The sequence below is a fragment of the Rissa tridactyla genome, chromosome 12, assembly GCF_028500815.1.
Source record: "Rissa tridactyla isolate bRisTri1 chromosome 12, bRisTri1.patW.cur.20221130, whole genome shotgun sequence".
Classification (NCBI taxonomy): domain Eukaryota; kingdom Metazoa; phylum Chordata; class Aves; order Charadriiformes; family Laridae; genus Rissa; species Rissa tridactyla.
The window spans coordinates 6117987-6133475 of NC_071477.1; the positions used below are offsets into that span (position 1 = coordinate 6117987).

The window sequence follows — 15489 nt, forward strand, 5'->3', positions numbered from 1 at the left end:
TGGGTACAGCCAAGCCGACCACTGCCCAGGCTGTGCCACGACTGACCAGGTTATCTGGAGGGATGACCTTTGGCAACATGAGTGAGACGATCCCGAGCCCAAGGACAGTCGTCCATGGAGGCCAGGCGGCAGCAGGTGCAGCATCTGCGCAGGCTGAGCTGCGGGCAGGACGCCTGGAGATGCTGCGTGGAGAGTGGCGACTTGCTCAGAGCTCCCTGCAGGACCCAGGCACTGCACCGGCAACCTGGATGACTAATTGCCCTTGTCACCAAACCTAATTAGGAGGCTGGCCACAGCCAGCTGGAAACTGTAGGTGTTAATTCTTTCTGGCGGGAGCAGTGTCCCGTCCAGAGGGGCTCCTGCACCCCAGCCTGCCTGGAGCAGCTCCCGCAGGGATTGTGCCTACCCTGGTGCTGTGTCCCAGTCCTCACCCTTCTTGCCCCACATGCATGGCCATTCCCCATCAGCAGGGTGCACGCAGCCTGGACGCTGGCCACCAAGCCCCCCCTCCATGGAGCCACGCTCTGAGCCCTGCGTGCTGGGGGAGCATGGCAAGGGTCTTTGCTGGGATGGGTGTCCAGGTCCTGCTCGCTCCGGGGGGGTCTGTGAGGACGCAGTGCATCCCCATGCTGTGCATGGCGGTCCCGCTGCCCCTGCAAGGCTGCGTGGTGGCGAGAGGGAGCCGAGCTCAGTGTCTCGGTGACAGGTTTACAAATCACCATTGCTGTGTGAAGAGGGAGCTTGGCTGCCTCGGCATTCATCCCTGCGCTAATTACTGCCTCCCCGAGGAACCCGATCCATCTCGCTGTAATTGACAAAAGGCAATTAAAAAGCAGTTGTGAATAAAGGGGGACATCTCTGGAGGGCTTGGCAGGAGAGATTTAGGTGCTTTGCTCCCTGCTGCCTTGGACACATTCCAGCGGCGCGGCTCAGGAGTGATGCTTGGGGTGGTCATGCCCCCTCCTGCCCTGCTGCCAGCTCAGCCCTGGGGCACGGGTGCTCTGTCCTGTGCCCAGCCCAGCCCAGCCCTCCGCTCACCCGTGTCTCCTCCTGCCCTGCCAGCTGCAGGACCGGCCACTTACCCCATGCCTGGTCTCCATACAGATCCAGAGCCCCACCCAGCCATGTGTTCTCCGGCCACCTTCCCATAAGCAGGGACCAGGGCAGGAGCAGCAGGACCCTGCACCCACGTGGAACCAAAGCCACCACCCACTGCCCGTCCCAGGGGTTCCCGACCAGCCCACGCTGGGATAAGCCCCTGGAGCTGGGGGAGCCCAGCACCTTTCCCAGCTGGGAGCTGCGGGGGACACAGGCAACATGGGGAGAGGAGGGCAGAGCCACACTGGGAGCAGCGCTGTGCCTGCCACTGGTGTGCCACGGCCCCGCTGCCGGCACCGCCGCAGAGCGCGGCCTTGCAGGAGACAAAGGGCAATCAGCGGCGAGTGGCACGGAGCTGGGCGTGAAGAGCAGCTGATTGAGGAAGAGACGCGTCAGATGCCTCTTGTGCGAAGCAATCTCCTGATTGTGGAGAGCAGCAGGTGCGGGCGCTGCCAGCTCACCTGCGGAGACGGAGGCGCAGAGAGGGAGGGAAGGGCAGTGCGAGGGCAGGGGGGACGCGGGACAGCGTGTGCCCTGTGTCCCTGCACAGTGTGTGCCTTCTGTCCCCGCACAGCGTGTACCCTGCTCCCCTGCATAGCAGGGCCCTGTGTCCCTGTGTGGCAGTGCCATGCATCCCCACACAGCGTGTGTCCTGTGTCCCTATGTGGCAGTGCCCCACATCCCCGCACAGTGTGTGCCCTGTGCCCCTGCACCGCAGTGCCATGCATCCCTGCACCACATGCCCTGTGTCCCCACGCAGTGTGTGTCCCATGTCCTGGCAAACCGTGTGCCCTGTGTCCCCACACGGCAGTGCCCTGCGTCCCTGCAGGCATTTCTCTCCTGAGGGCCCGGCAGCTCTGCTCCAGCCTCGCAGGGACCGGCCACCTGGGGACCACATCCCGGCAGCCCCGCGGGGAGAAGAGGGCAGGGGCAGCAGGTGATGGTCTCCAGCTGAGCGGGAAGAACATGTGGGCACAGCGAGCCATGCCAGCCCCACGGCCTCGGGGCTGTGCCAACCCCGAGACACATCCCGGCGCAGAGCTGCCCTTTCTGCCTGCTGCTCACCTGGGGCCGGGGCTCTCGAGAGCTGCCCCATGGCAGGGGTGAGGGTCTGCGTCCACCCTGTCCTGGGGAGGGGGCTGCCATGGGGCGTGTGGGTCTGGCAGGGCCACCCCGCTCTCCAGCGGTGGCAGATGGCAGGATGTGCTGATGCCGGGATGTTCTTCACCATCTGTTGGGTCTAATTGACTTCCTCCAGAAGTTCTTAAAAAAAATTAAACCAGTTGCAAGAACAAAATTGTTAATTAAAAGGCCTTTTGATTAGCTAGACAAATATTTACCAATTATGACTGACCCCGGCCGCTCTATTTTTTGTCTGCAAACTCCACAATCAGCAGTTATCTCAGCAATTACGTCTGCACCAACATTTCCCTCGTGTAATGCCTCCCGCGGGGGTGTCCCCGCAGCGGCGGGCAGGCCGGCAGGAGGAGGGGGCTTGGTGCTGCTGAGCGGAGGGGTGAGCTGCCCCGCTGCCCCCTGGACATGGCCATGCACCAGCCCCGCTGCAGGGGTGCGCTCCCCCCATCCGCCGCCTGCCCCGCTGCAGGTGCCTCCATGCTCCGGTGCCTTCTGGCATTGGCGTCCTCCCGTGGGTCTGGTGCTGGTCCCCAGGCAAACCATTTAGGCTCCTGTCACACCGAGAGGACACAGCTCTTTGGGGGAGGCTCGGTACATAGCTGGGCTCCCCGCCGGCCCCTGTGCTCGGTGCCCAGCCTCAGGGCTTTTCTTCCCACGGCCAGCCGTCCGTGGCCCTCTCCCACCCGTGGGCAGGGGGTGCCGAGGGCCGTGTCGGCTGCCCAGGACCCTGCTGCACCACTGGCGCTGCTCCCAGACTGCTGGAGCGGCTGGTGGGACATGGTAAACCCCCTTTCCCCCTGCACCCCACCGGCACCCCACGGCCAGGGGCTGCAGGATGCCGAGCCCGTGTCCATCCTCGCATCTGCCGCTCTTGTGCCAAGACTTCCCAGACATGGCATGGCACAGCACGGCACAGCACAGCCTGTCACCCACGGCGCTGTGCAGGGACCATAGCCTGCGACACGCCGGCCCCCCACTCTGCAGAGGCGAAACCCCTGCGGTCGCACAGTGCCGAGGGATGCGCTGGGAGGGAGTCTGCGGGGGGTGGGGCAGCACCGGCCAGGCACTCCCAGAGCGGGACGTCGTTTTTAATGTGGTAAGAAATTGATGGATGATTCTGAGCGAGCGAATGTTCAGTGTAAATTACCCATGTTAGGCTCCAATCCGTGGCTAATTCATTAGACACACGTTTCTACACAAAAATAAAAAGCCTTCTGCATGCATTGTTCACCAAACGCTCTGAAGAAAAGATGTGGGGAGGCGAGGCAGGCTCTTGACCCACTCTTCTGGTTAAATCCTAATTCCCAGCCTCTCTGGTCTTGCCGTGATGAGCAGGAACGACTCCAGCCCAGTCGTGCAGCCTGCCAGGGAAACGCTGCCAGAGCTTGCCCACCCCTGGAGCCCCGGGGCCACCCAGCCATGGAGCTCGGCACCTCTCGGAGACCAGAGGAGCCAGGGAGGATCGCATGGCATGTCACGGGGAGCATCGGCCGCCGGCTCTGGCAGGAGAACAGACCCTGGGCATCGGACCCAGCAAAACGCAGGGATGGCTGTGAAGGCCCATTCCCATGATCTAACACCATTTATGGTCTTATTAATGGAGTGGGAAAGCTAATTGTGATTAAGGTAACGACGGCGCTAAACAGATCATTCTGCACTGAAGGGCAAGATAGATTTTTAAAAAGTGAATAAAAAAAAAAAAAAGACGGAGTAACCGGTCTTTAAAAATACAGAGATCGGTAAGAGAGGATTCATTTTTTTATTAGCACAGGGATCTCCAGGGAGGCATGTGTCTGCATCCCCAGTGCCTGAGACTGCACAGACCTTAATAAATGGCACGCCAGCGATGCTGGGCCTGCCCGCTTCATTACCATGACTACTGCACTCTGCTTTTACAGAAAACTAAATATTGAACAGAGAGCAGGTGCGCCGAGGATCCCAGCCCTCCCAAGCCATCAGTGCAGGCAGCCACATCCCCCGGGAGGGAGCGTTCGGCCACGGGGCTGCGGGCCAGCCGAGGTGGCCACCGTCCCCGTCCTGCATGCCTGGACATGGGAATACGTGAGTCGGTGGTGCAAGGACCAGGCCAAGCCCTGGGCAACGGGATCAGCAGGAGACCCTTCTCCAGGAAGATTAAAATTGCCGACTGAGTGGAGCAGAGCTCCTTTCCCTGCCAGCAGCAGCAGGGACAGCCCAGCTGGGACCTCACCATGTGCCGTCCAGCCCTACAAAGGCTGCGGGACCCTTCCCGGCATCGGGGATCCCTGTGCTGGCCGTTTTGCCGTGCCTGCCCGCCGTGGGAAAGCTGCTCATTGCACTCTCCCAAAGCAGATGCACCCCAGGGATGGAGGATGTGCGGTAGAGACATCCCGTGTCCGTCCTCTCTGCGGGGCTTGGCTGCTCATTTCCAGCAGACCCCAGGATCCAGAAACTCAGCAAACGTCCCGTGGCTCCTTCTTCCCGCAAGGGCTAGCGCAGGAGGCGGCAGGGAAGGAGTTTGCATATCAGGACTACTGGAGGTTACTGCATTCGTAAATAGATGGCGTGAAAGCGCTTGAGGTAAGCAAGACAGGAGGAAAGACCGTGTCTCAGCACAGCTCCTGCCTGCAAACAGCCTTCACCTCCTCTTGCATTTCAAGGGCTCCCCGAGGCCCGTCTCCGACCGGGGGCGACCGGGGCTTTCTGCTCCCCGGTGCTCTCCCACCCTTCGCCGTGCATTTCGATTCACCCCTCTAAATGTTCTAATGCTGTAAAAGATCCATCAGAAACCTTCCACTCCAGAGGGATATATATTATCTAAATTTGATAAGACAACTTAATTTCTCTCCGTGTCTGTTACTGGCGATAAAACTGGGAGACTTTTATGACCCGGAGTCCTCTGTAAGATTGTCAGGAACTTATTATACAAGGTATAACTGGATTTCTCTCCACAGATGGCTCGCAGCCATGAGCTGTAACGCAATTCTGCAGCACATTTGGTAGAATAAATGCAAAGAGCTTGTTACAGGGAGTTAGATAAGAGAGACAGGAACACGGCTCTCGCAGGCTAATTCGGCATCTGATCTGCCTTTTCCCTCGCTGTGAAGGACGACTAGGAAAAATGCATTTCACTTTTCCATGAGGAAGGAGCCAAGCTCTTCCCAGAGCCGCCTGAGACCGGCACGGCAGGCGGTGCAGGGGCGCTGGGAGGGACGGGACCCGGTGTGCCGCGGCAGAGCCGCAAGCCCTGGCCCTTGGCGCACGCAGCAGCCGTTTCCCTGGCAAACCAGCACCGGCAGGTGCCTCCCGGCACGGCGGTGAGGGACCGCAGGTCCCTCTCTGAGGCCCTTAACGTCAGGCTCATCTGTTATAGTTATCACACAGCCCATTCAGGCTCTGACCAGATAAAGGCTGGTGATTTTTTATTTACTGATTTTTTTTATTTCAGCATCCTGTGGGCAGGATGCCATGCGGCACACTCATTTATCTCAATTTGCTCCCTCCCACCTCCCATTCCTAATTTTTCAGCAGAGCCTTGGAGGTGAAAGCCTTATCTCTGCGGTTCTCCTGCACGCGGCTTTCCGTGGCCTCTCCTTGTAGGGGCCCTGATGGGGCTATTTACTGTCGGAGCAGTGGCTGCATGGACTGGAGATGCCATCGGTCCCCGGGCCAAGCCACAGGGTGCAGCAGGGCTTGAGTGTGGGGCTGAAAAGCCTCCTGGTCACGCAGCGGCTCTCCTGAACAACAAATAACCCCCCCTCCCTCAACTCAGACTGTGTTAGAGCAAACGGGAACTGCTGGAAACAGCCGGTGACAGCATCTTCCTCTCGTGGCGGTTTTGGCCGCCCGCTCTCGTACAGCCCCGCTGGGGAGTGGGATGCTGGCAGCATCCCCATGCACACACTGTCGCCTGGACAGGGTTCTCGACAGGCCCCAGCACTGCTGCAAGCAGCCCCCGTGGCTATTTGGACAAGCAGCACTGGTCCCTGGCCCTCGGACTCCGAGGGGACAGCGGGGCTGGGAGCCTGGCTCAGAGCGGAGGCTGCGGCATAATGTGGCTACATTAATGCTGGGCGAAACATGTTGTTATGTGCATCAGGTTTTGTAATGGAACATGTTTAAAATTCAATAGAAAGAAAGATTAAAAAATAAGTTTCTTATCTAAAGGAGCCATAGAGCCAGTGAGGAAATTATGAATGTCTCGTTGTCCAAGGTTAAAGAGTGAGAGCTGAGGCATGAAAAGGCAGGAGATAAGATGAAATGTTTTCTGTTCAAATGAATGGGCTCTACTCTGCTCCGTAATAAACGATCAGTGTCAATATGACAAATTAATTCTGCATTGAGCTCCATTCAGCGTGCGCAGGGCGGGGAGGGGCCGGTGGAGTGGCAGAGTCCCCGGCCACAGCCTCTGCCGCCAGATCCGCACTGTGGGGCGAAGCTGGGAATTCACAGCCTGTTGCTCCGGGAATGTCTCCTGGAGGGTGGTGCAGGAGAGGCTCCATGTTCCCTGGTTCTGCAGCCCCTCTCTGCGGCTGGTGGAAGCCCCCGGCCAGCAGTGGGGCTTGCAGAGTGGCAAGTGCCCCAACGGGAATGGCTCTGCCACCCCAGAGCCACCCGCCGCAACGGCTGGAGCCCAGCCCTGGCCAGGGGCTGCTGCTGCATGGAGGGTCTGCTTGTGGTCCCACGGGCTGGGCTGCGCCGGCTCCATGAGCCCCCTCACAGAGGGGACAGGGTGCCCCGGGCCCTGACCACTGGCTCTGACCTGGCTCTGAGCGCTCTTCTTCCCATGGGGAGAGGGGGACCGCAGCAGGACCCCAAGGACAAGGGGACAGGGATGACGCGTCCCGGGCTGGCAGCTGCGGTGGCTGCAGCAGAGCCGTGCCAGCACGAGGAGCTGCTGGCAGAGCAGCCGGGTGACCCCGCGGAAGAGATTGGACCTTTTAAAAGAGACAGTGACAAATGAAGCTCCCTTCCAGCTCGAGGCGCGGAGGAAGGGGGCAGGGAGACGCTTCCAGAAGCCATGAGCTGAAGGTCACCCAGGAGCTGGACGATGCTGCCATGGGGTGAGGGGGGCCAGGAGGGGATGCTGTGGGACGGGAGGGTGGGAGCAGGTGGGACGGTGGCTGCGGGACCCAGATGGGCAGTTCCAGAGGTGCAGGCAGCGGTGGGAGGAGAGGGGGAGCAGGAGCCATCCCCACCCTGGGAGAGGACGGGCAGGGAGGGTCCTGTGGGTGATGCTCCTGAGCACCATGGTAAGTGCCTGGGGCTGTGGTCCTGCGCGAGCCCCCACGCTGGTAAGCGACGCTGCCGGGGTCTCGTTTCCCACTGATGAGCAGTGAACCCAGGGATGGCAACACAGTTCCCTGGGGTGGGAAGCAGGCTATCCGCCCAGGCAAAGCCCAGAGAACCAGTCCCACCGTTTTCCACGCACCATTCCTGCTGGAGAGCAGCCTCCAGCCGAGCCCGGTCCTGCATCTGCCCAGCAGAGCAGGAGCTGGAGCAAAGGGCTGTGCCGCACGGAGCAGGGAGAGGACGGCCATGTCGGCCCAGTGCATCCCAGTGGAGGCACGGTGGTAACAGCGGCTGTTATTATTCCAGGGAGATCCTTAGCGCAGGACATGCTCTCGCAGAAGACAAATCGCAGCCGACACACAACACTGTTGCTCCGTGTTTATCTCCAGTTGCCCGAGGGCAAGAACAGGTGAAGTTACAGGAGATGTGGGACCGCTGGAGATGAGAGCTGCCACAGACCCCAGCGGATCCACGGTCTTGTCCCAGCACGGGGCTCACTCGTCACCAGGCAGCTGGGTGCAGGCAGGGATGGAGGAGAGCAAGGGCTCTCGCATCGGCCCCCAGCCGCCCCAGAAGAGGATGGGCAGGCGGATGCCCGTGCTGTAGCGTTCCCCCCTCGCTGCAGGGCCGCCGGCCAATGCCGGAGCATGGGGAGCTGCGGTAGCCGGGCTGCAGGGCCTGCTCCTGGAAGAGTTAACAGCCTTCCCCATCTTGTTCTGGAAACACTGACACTGGAGCTGAAATGGAAACAGCTGAGATTAAAACAAGAAAATGAGTATAGAAATGATGTTTGTTAAAGTGGAATAGCTAATATAATCCTCAAAGGATTTTTCCTTTTGACTTAAAAAAAAAATCTAATATCTTCATTTCCATACCTTTTTTAAGCTAATTTGTGGAAAATTAAAATGGTGAGCCCACAAAGGCTGCAGTTTAATTGAATCTTGCATCAGCCCTTGGTGAGCAGTCTCTCTTGGATTCCTTGATTAGTTCCCTCCATTAAATCATTTTTGCATCGTTTAGCTGAGATACTGTCTTCTGGCGGGTCTGGGACTCAGGGACCTGTATAACTCAGTCTCCATCTGAGCAGATGCCGAACGACATGCCATGCTCTGGAGAATCGTCTTATTTGGCCTCCCGTGTCCGCAGGACTCACTCCTGCTCCTCGTTGGCCGGGGCAGGGGATGCTATGCGGGGCTGCCTGCCGGCGCTGGGCTCCATGGGGCTCAGCGCATCCCCAGGTGCCCGGCATGGTGCTGCGGGACTCGCATGCAAGGGGAGCAGCAAGGACCACAGTGTGACATCCCGGCGGGGGAGGTCCTTCTGCCCGCCTGGTAGCACCCTGCGCACGGGGCTGCAGGCGCTGGGCCCCGATGGAGCACCGGTCCTCGGTACAGGGCACGCACGCAGGATGCGGCCGCAGCACTGGGAGCCGTGTGAAGTTCACCTTCTGCCTCTCCTTGCTGAACATCCCCTCTCTCTAAGCATGGATAAATCACACCTACCAGGGACGGCTCATAACTTAGTGGGAAGAGCATTTACAGCCTCCCTGTGCCATGGCACAGCATCCCGACAGGGACAGAGCCACTAAATCTCTCTGAAGCCACCAGCAGCAGCTGCACACCAGGACAGCCAGCATGGCTCCGGCCTGGAGAGCCATGTCCCAGCCTGACGCTGCCCCACTGCGCTACAGAGATGCAGGTGCTCGATGAGCCAACTCATCCTCACGCATCCCTCAAGGAACCCTGGCACCGCTCCCTGTCCCAGCCTGTGGCACATGAGTTTTCTGATGGCCTTGTCAGGCTATCATGTCCTGTAGATTAAAACAGATTTATATAAAGTCCTTTTCACCCCATTAGATTACTCTGGATTAACCTTGATCTCAGTAATAGATGCTATAAATGTAAGTCCCGCTCAGGGGGATTTTATCCATATGTTCTTGGAAGGCAGAAAGTAGATAAATTCTTAGAGAAGGTCTTACCGAGTGATTAGAAAGTTTTAACCTCTTCAGACCCAGCCGGGGCCGCGTGCCCCTCTGCGGGGCGAGTGCTCAGCCCCACTGCCTCGAGCAGCACCTCCCCTATGGCCGCGGGCTGGGGCATGTCCTGCGCTGCTGCCTGGGGAGGGGGACACAGCGTGAGGTGGGACGCCAGCCTGACACTCTGCTGCTGCACGGAGCTGCCCCGGCCAGCGAGCTCAGCCTGCCCAAAGCACGCTTTTGGGGCAGCCCTGCCTACTCGAGCCTCTCCTGAGGGATGCTGGCACACTCCATCCTCTCCTGAGGGATGCTGGCATGTGTGCGGGCAGGGCACACCGCTGGCCAGCCATTCTGGATCTGCAGTAAAACCTTGACTTTGCACCCTAACGAGAGTCCCACAGCAATTTCCTCCTGTTATCCCTCAGGACCACGAGTGCCCCGGAGTGGACGGTTACCAGCAAGCACCTGAGCTTTGCTTGCGAGTCCTGCGCTGCCTCTTCAGAGTCAAGGGCTGCCTGATGCTGCCTCTGCCCTTGATTTATAGCCTGTGGTTTCCTTGACAGCTTCATGCTTTTTCCATCACCAGAAGGGAAAAGCCTGCTGGGCAGAGCAGACTGCAGTACTTTCAGTGTTTGATGGCCGAGAAACAGTTAATTCAAGGAGTGATGAAGGCAGGGTGTGGAAATTCAAGCAGCTGTGAGAGCAGAGGAAGGAGGGAGCCAGCACATCGCTGTTCGTGGCACCACGCGCGCACCCGCAGGTGTGACCTGAAGGGGTGGCAGCAACCAAAACTAATTCCCCATCCCCTCCTGCTGCTGCTATTAAATTGCTCTAAGCGCGGGCTGGAGCCAGAGCCAAGCTCAGCTCTTCCAGGAGAGGCTGGCCAGCAAGTTGCCTTCGGCTTGCTGATCAGAGAAACACCTAATGGAGGGAGAAGAGTTTGGCACTGGGCTGGGCTGCAGAGAACTGGCCCGGCTGGAAGCTGCTGCGGTCACGCAGACCCTGCAGAAGACAGGGGCAAGCTGTTGACAACAGGCAACAGTAATGAAGAGGAGTCAGCTCGGCAAAGCTACATCCAGCGGGGTGCATTTAGGGGGGGTGTCTGTGAATATGCTGGCTGCTGGGTGGTCACCGGCTGCTGCGCTCGAGGTTGGAGCTGGGAAGAGCCGATACCACTGATACCACTTGCTTTAATATTAATCACTGACTGTCTATCACCGTCCTGGCAGGGAAGAGACAGCGGTAGGGAGGGGCTGCAGTTCTGCCGCTGGCAGCAGAGTTGGGTCTCGCAGGCTCAGCAGCACATTCCCGACCCGAGGTGTTCCCACGGTGCCCGGCTCTCCCGGGACCAGGCTGGAGGAAGGATGGCCAGGTTCCCAGTGTTGTCTTGCCAGGGCAGGGTGCTGCGTTACACAGAGAACACAGCCAGCCTCACGGGATGGCTGCTCAGCACCAAGCAGCCAAGGAAGCTTAAATCCAGACTGTTGAGGATGAGGACAAGCCTGTGTCCTGCCCGGACTGAGCTGCCACCCAGGGAAAAGCCCACTGGGGCTGGCTAGGCTGTGTCACGGGGGTGCAGACTCTCCTGTGCCCGGCATCCTGCCCGGTTGAGGTCACTTCTTGCACCTGACTTTGGCCGCTGCAGTAGCGGTGTCTCCCCCTCACGCACCATGGACCCTCCTGCAGCAGAGGAATGCCGAGGAGAGCGTGCCACCCATCCCCGCTCATCTCCCCCAGCCAGGCTGCGCCGTGCAGGCACCGCTGCGCACGTGGCGCACGTGAGCACGGGAGGAGGACTCGCACCGTTCCCGAAGTTTGATGGAAATGTGCAGGGTCGGCTGTGCCCTGCAGTCAGGGCCTCCACCTGACGAGCTGCGGCACGAGCACACCGAGCCAATCAAGCTGGCATGGGCAGGAGCTCTCTGCCAGGCGGCAGGCACACGGGATGCCGAGTGAATAATACATCGCCTGCCCTCAAAGGCCGGCGTGTTCGTTAGTGCATTGACCTCCCTGCCTCCCTTCCCTGCCGGCATCTCTAACGCAGCCATAACCGTGCACCTCCCTGGGGGGGCAAGCCCCACGTCCCTCACATCAACCAGGGACCACGATCTGTCCTGGCTCTTCTGCTGCAACAGGAGATGTTTCCCATGGTGGCTTGTGTGTCCCTCTGCAAGGCTGTGTCCTTCCCCACACCCCGCAAGGACCACGGCCGGGCAGAAGCAGTATTTGCAGGACAGCGTGTGCCGCTGGGCTCTGAGCTCGTGGGAGAACCAGCGGGTGACTGCTCCCCCATAACTGTCAGTGCGATCAGGGCTGCTGCCGGCAGCTCTGGAAGGAGAATCTCTCTTGACAGCCCGCTCCGCGCTGGCCCCGAGCAGCCCTGCCGACTGCTGCACAGCACCGTGGCAGCGCCGGCTCCTGCCTTAATGCTGCTGCCACTGTGAATTCACGGAGCATCTGTACGCGCCTTGACAGGCCGCCAGGTTCCCTGTCCTGAGGCACATCTCTCCGGAGGGCGGATCTGCCGCTTCTCTCTTCACTGCTGACCAGGCTACTCCCCACCTCCAGCCGAGCCCACGGCTGGCTTCTGCCTGCGCCCCCATTCCTCTGGACCCAGGAGCTTCTTCTTGCTGGACCTCTCTTGGGGACATGGCTGCACAGCCATCACCAAAGGGCTGGGGAGTCCTTTGGAGCTGGCAGAGCCCCCAGCGCCCACGAGGCACACCCAGGCCCGGCTGGTGCTCACAAAGTGTGGTGGCCATGGGCAGCACTGGTGCTGCATGGATGCTGCATGGATGCTCCAGCCCCCAGGCTCACAGGGAGCAGCCAGGGGCAGAGCAGGCGCAGTGCCGGCCTTGTGCCCACATAGCCACTGGGACACCAGCAACGGGGAGCACTGAGAGCCCCGGCCAAGCGTGGCGCAGTCCCAGGCTGCACCGTCCCCTGCCACTGCCTGGAGGTGCCAGGGTCTGTTCTGCTGTGCTCCCCCTCCCAGGAGGCCGGGAGGTCTTACTGAGATGTACAGAAATTCTGCCTGCTGCCATGAGCTGTCACCTCCGATTCTGCTGAATATTTAAAAACCGCCTGAATCTGAAGTGACAAATCCATCATTGACCATCTGCCACTCTGCACGGTCACCCTGCAGCAGTCCCTGACATTTCCAGCTCTGCCCTGACACGAGCCAGTAACTCGGAGATGAAAGGCATCAGCCTCAGCAGGCTGACAGGCGCTGCCCCTGCCAGCCCCAGGCCCCTCCATGTCCCACGCAGAAGGGACAGACAGGGTACAGGGGCCCCTCCTGCCCCTCCCCGGGACAGACTTAGTGACATTTTGCTGACTGCTGCCGAGCACGTGCCTCCACGTGTGCCGGTCCCACCACCGGCACAATCTGTGGGACAGAGCCTGCGGGACAACCCACTGAGGGCACGGCTGTCCCTTGAACTGGCTGGGAGCAGTACCCTGGCCATCCCTCAGAGGGGTGCCGTCCCTGGGGATGGGGGTGCCACAAGCCCCGTGGGCAGCGCTGTGCCCTCCTGCACCTGTACCTACCATGGGTTCCCCCCAGCACAGCTGGGCTCCAGCATGGGGTCCCCTCCCTGTCACCTGGCGCTGGCTGTCCTGGTTGCTCCAGGCAGATCAGCGTTGGCACCCTGCAGACCCACAGCTCTGGGGAACAGGCTGCTTTGAGGCAGGGTCATTCCCAGGAAACGAGCAAGTGTTAATTGCTACTCATCCCTGCGGCAGCTGAACACCCACGCTCCTCTGCTTGGTGTCAGCAGCTCCCGCAAAACGAGCCCACACTCAGCCCTGTCCCCCCCTGCCACCACGGGGACGGGCAGAGGGGGTACCCTCTCTTTGAGGTGCTCTCCTCCCCCAGCTGCTCCTCATGCTGGCTGCAGGAGGAGTGTTAAAACTACTGGCTTCCCAGCAAGGCTGCCTCTCCCTGGAGACCTGCTCTGGGTCTCCGTGGCAGAGGCGGTTGGTGGCACCGCTCATCCCAGGCCCTGAGCCAGCAGCAGTCCTGGCGCCATGGGCCAAACCCCAGAGCCCCGGCAAGGACTGAGGCTTCCCGGGAGCTCTGCCCGGGGCTCAGGGTGGCTCCCGTTCCCCGGGGCCCCGGGAAAGGTCGACAACACCCACCACTGCGGCTGCACCGGGTGCCAGTGGAGCCATTCCTGGCAGCCCTCCCACATAGGGATCATGCTGCAGCAAGCCCACAGCGTTCCTCACCACTTCTCCTGTGACCACAGCGCCGGATGGGGTGGGGGAGCAGGGCAGGGTGTCAGGACATCCCACAGGGGATGCTGGGGACCGTGGCCCTACGCCTCCAGCTTGGCTCGGGATGCGGGCAGAGCCAGCAGGGCTGCGGGAGGGCTCCCGCCTGCCTTTCGCTCCGTACTTGTAGCTGGCACAGAGCTGCAATTTACAATCAACCTGCTGTTTGAGCTAATTGTGCTGTAATTGCTGAGCTGTGTTCCCTCCTGTTTCACTAGAGAGCGGTGGTTCTTATACTCTTCTTGGCAAGCTGGCACATCCCTCTGTCGGCCCCATCGCTCAGCCCACTTTCTCCCACCCCAGCCGTGCCCCCAAGCAGAGGCAGTTTTCTTTTCACTCCCTCTGCCAGCAAACACCATCTCCCGTGCCTGGAAGCTGCTGGTCTCCCTATGAGCCCCCTCTGGAAGCAGTTGCCAGAGGGCACAGGGTGATCAGGCACTGCCATGCCATGGGATGTCCAGATGGGCAGAAGCAGGGCACTTCTCCAAGAGACACCTCTGCCTCCTTGGAAGGCATCTTGCCAATGTTTCATTTTGATTAGAGAAAATTTGTGCAAAGGGAGGAGCAGAGCAGACTGTGCCTGAGTCCAGGGGACGGGCAGGATGGGGTCTCGGGTGCCCACTCCCCCCCTGCAAGATGATGAGCTAGTGAGCACTGAGGGAGAGAGATGGCAGGTTATCAATTGTAATTAAAGGACACTGTCACTGGAGGGGCTGGGCTGCTTCCCAGCAGCTCCCCGTCACTCCCCTGTGCTGACACCGCAAAACTTGAACATCCTCCGTGCTATTTAAAAATCCCATCTTTAATAACTCAGAGGCATCAGGAACCTGCAGGACAGGCACAGGGCGACATCAGGCACTACGGGGACAAGCGCAAGGGGAAGACGGTCCCTGGAGAGCAGGGGCGGGGGCTGCAGGTGGCCCCCGGGGCTCGGTGTCCCCCCGGGCTCCGTGCCCCGGTGTCACCCCGGGGCCGGTGCGGGGTGGCGGCGGAGCAGAGCAGGCAACACCGCAGGCAACACCGCAGGCAGCACCGGGCTCGGGGGGGGGGAGGGAGGGGGCGGTGGGGTGAGCAATCAGCACTAATCAGGTAGCTCACTAATTGCCGGGCCTCCCGCAGGGCGGTGATGGCTGGAGGGCGGGCGGCAACGGGCGGGCGGCTCCGGTGGCCCCTCCCGCGCATCCTCGACCGGGGCAGGTGTCATGTTTTCGGTCTAAAAGCATTTAAAAGGGATGACAGTTAAAAACTCACAACGACGCTGCGATGCTTTCCATTCTTTCAAGCGAAAATGCTTTGAAAAGGCGATTTTTTTCTGAGAAAACTTGCCCTTCTTCCAAGATTTTTTTCTGCCCAAGATTTTTTTCTGCAAGGGCCGCATTTCCCACGAAGTGTGGCTGTCCTGTCGCAGCGAGGAGCGTGTCGGGGGGGCTGCCCGGTGTCCCCATTGGATGCCCGGTGTGGGAGGCAGGGCAGGGTGCCCGGGGGCTGGGGGACATCGTGCTGTCCTGGCAGAGGGTCCTGCCCCACACCTGGGGCTCGGCAGGACGTCCGCAGCCCGTCCTCAGCGCAGGCTTGCTCCTTCACGCACACCTCCACCTGACAGGCTGGGCCCTATGTAAATTCCCACCATAATCACTCTGAGAGCTATCAAACTATCTAATTTAATTTCTTTGTGAAAATAAATAGCTAAAGTGGCCCTAGGTACATGCATAAATACTTCAGCTTTATGTTGG

At 60.2% G+C, this 15489-nt stretch overlaps 1 protein-coding gene across 2 annotated transcripts in view; it reads right to left on the minus strand.

Annotated features, from left to right (window-relative positions):
- Nucleotides 1–8118: 8118 nt before the first annotated feature.
- The window catches only part of CDH22 (cadherin 22), a 105001-nt gene continuing 97630 nt past the window's right edge, over nt 8119–15489 (minus strand). The window contains exon 12 of one of the 2 annotated variants that reach the window (XM_054218850.1): nt 8119–8243. In XM_054218850.1, the coding sequence (XP_054074825.1) occupies nt 8200–8243 (44 nt within the window). In that variant the 3' untranslated portion in view covers nt 8119–8199. The remainder of the gene's footprint in view (nt 8244–15489) is intronic. The other variant, XM_054218851.1, reaches the window with a different exon arrangement.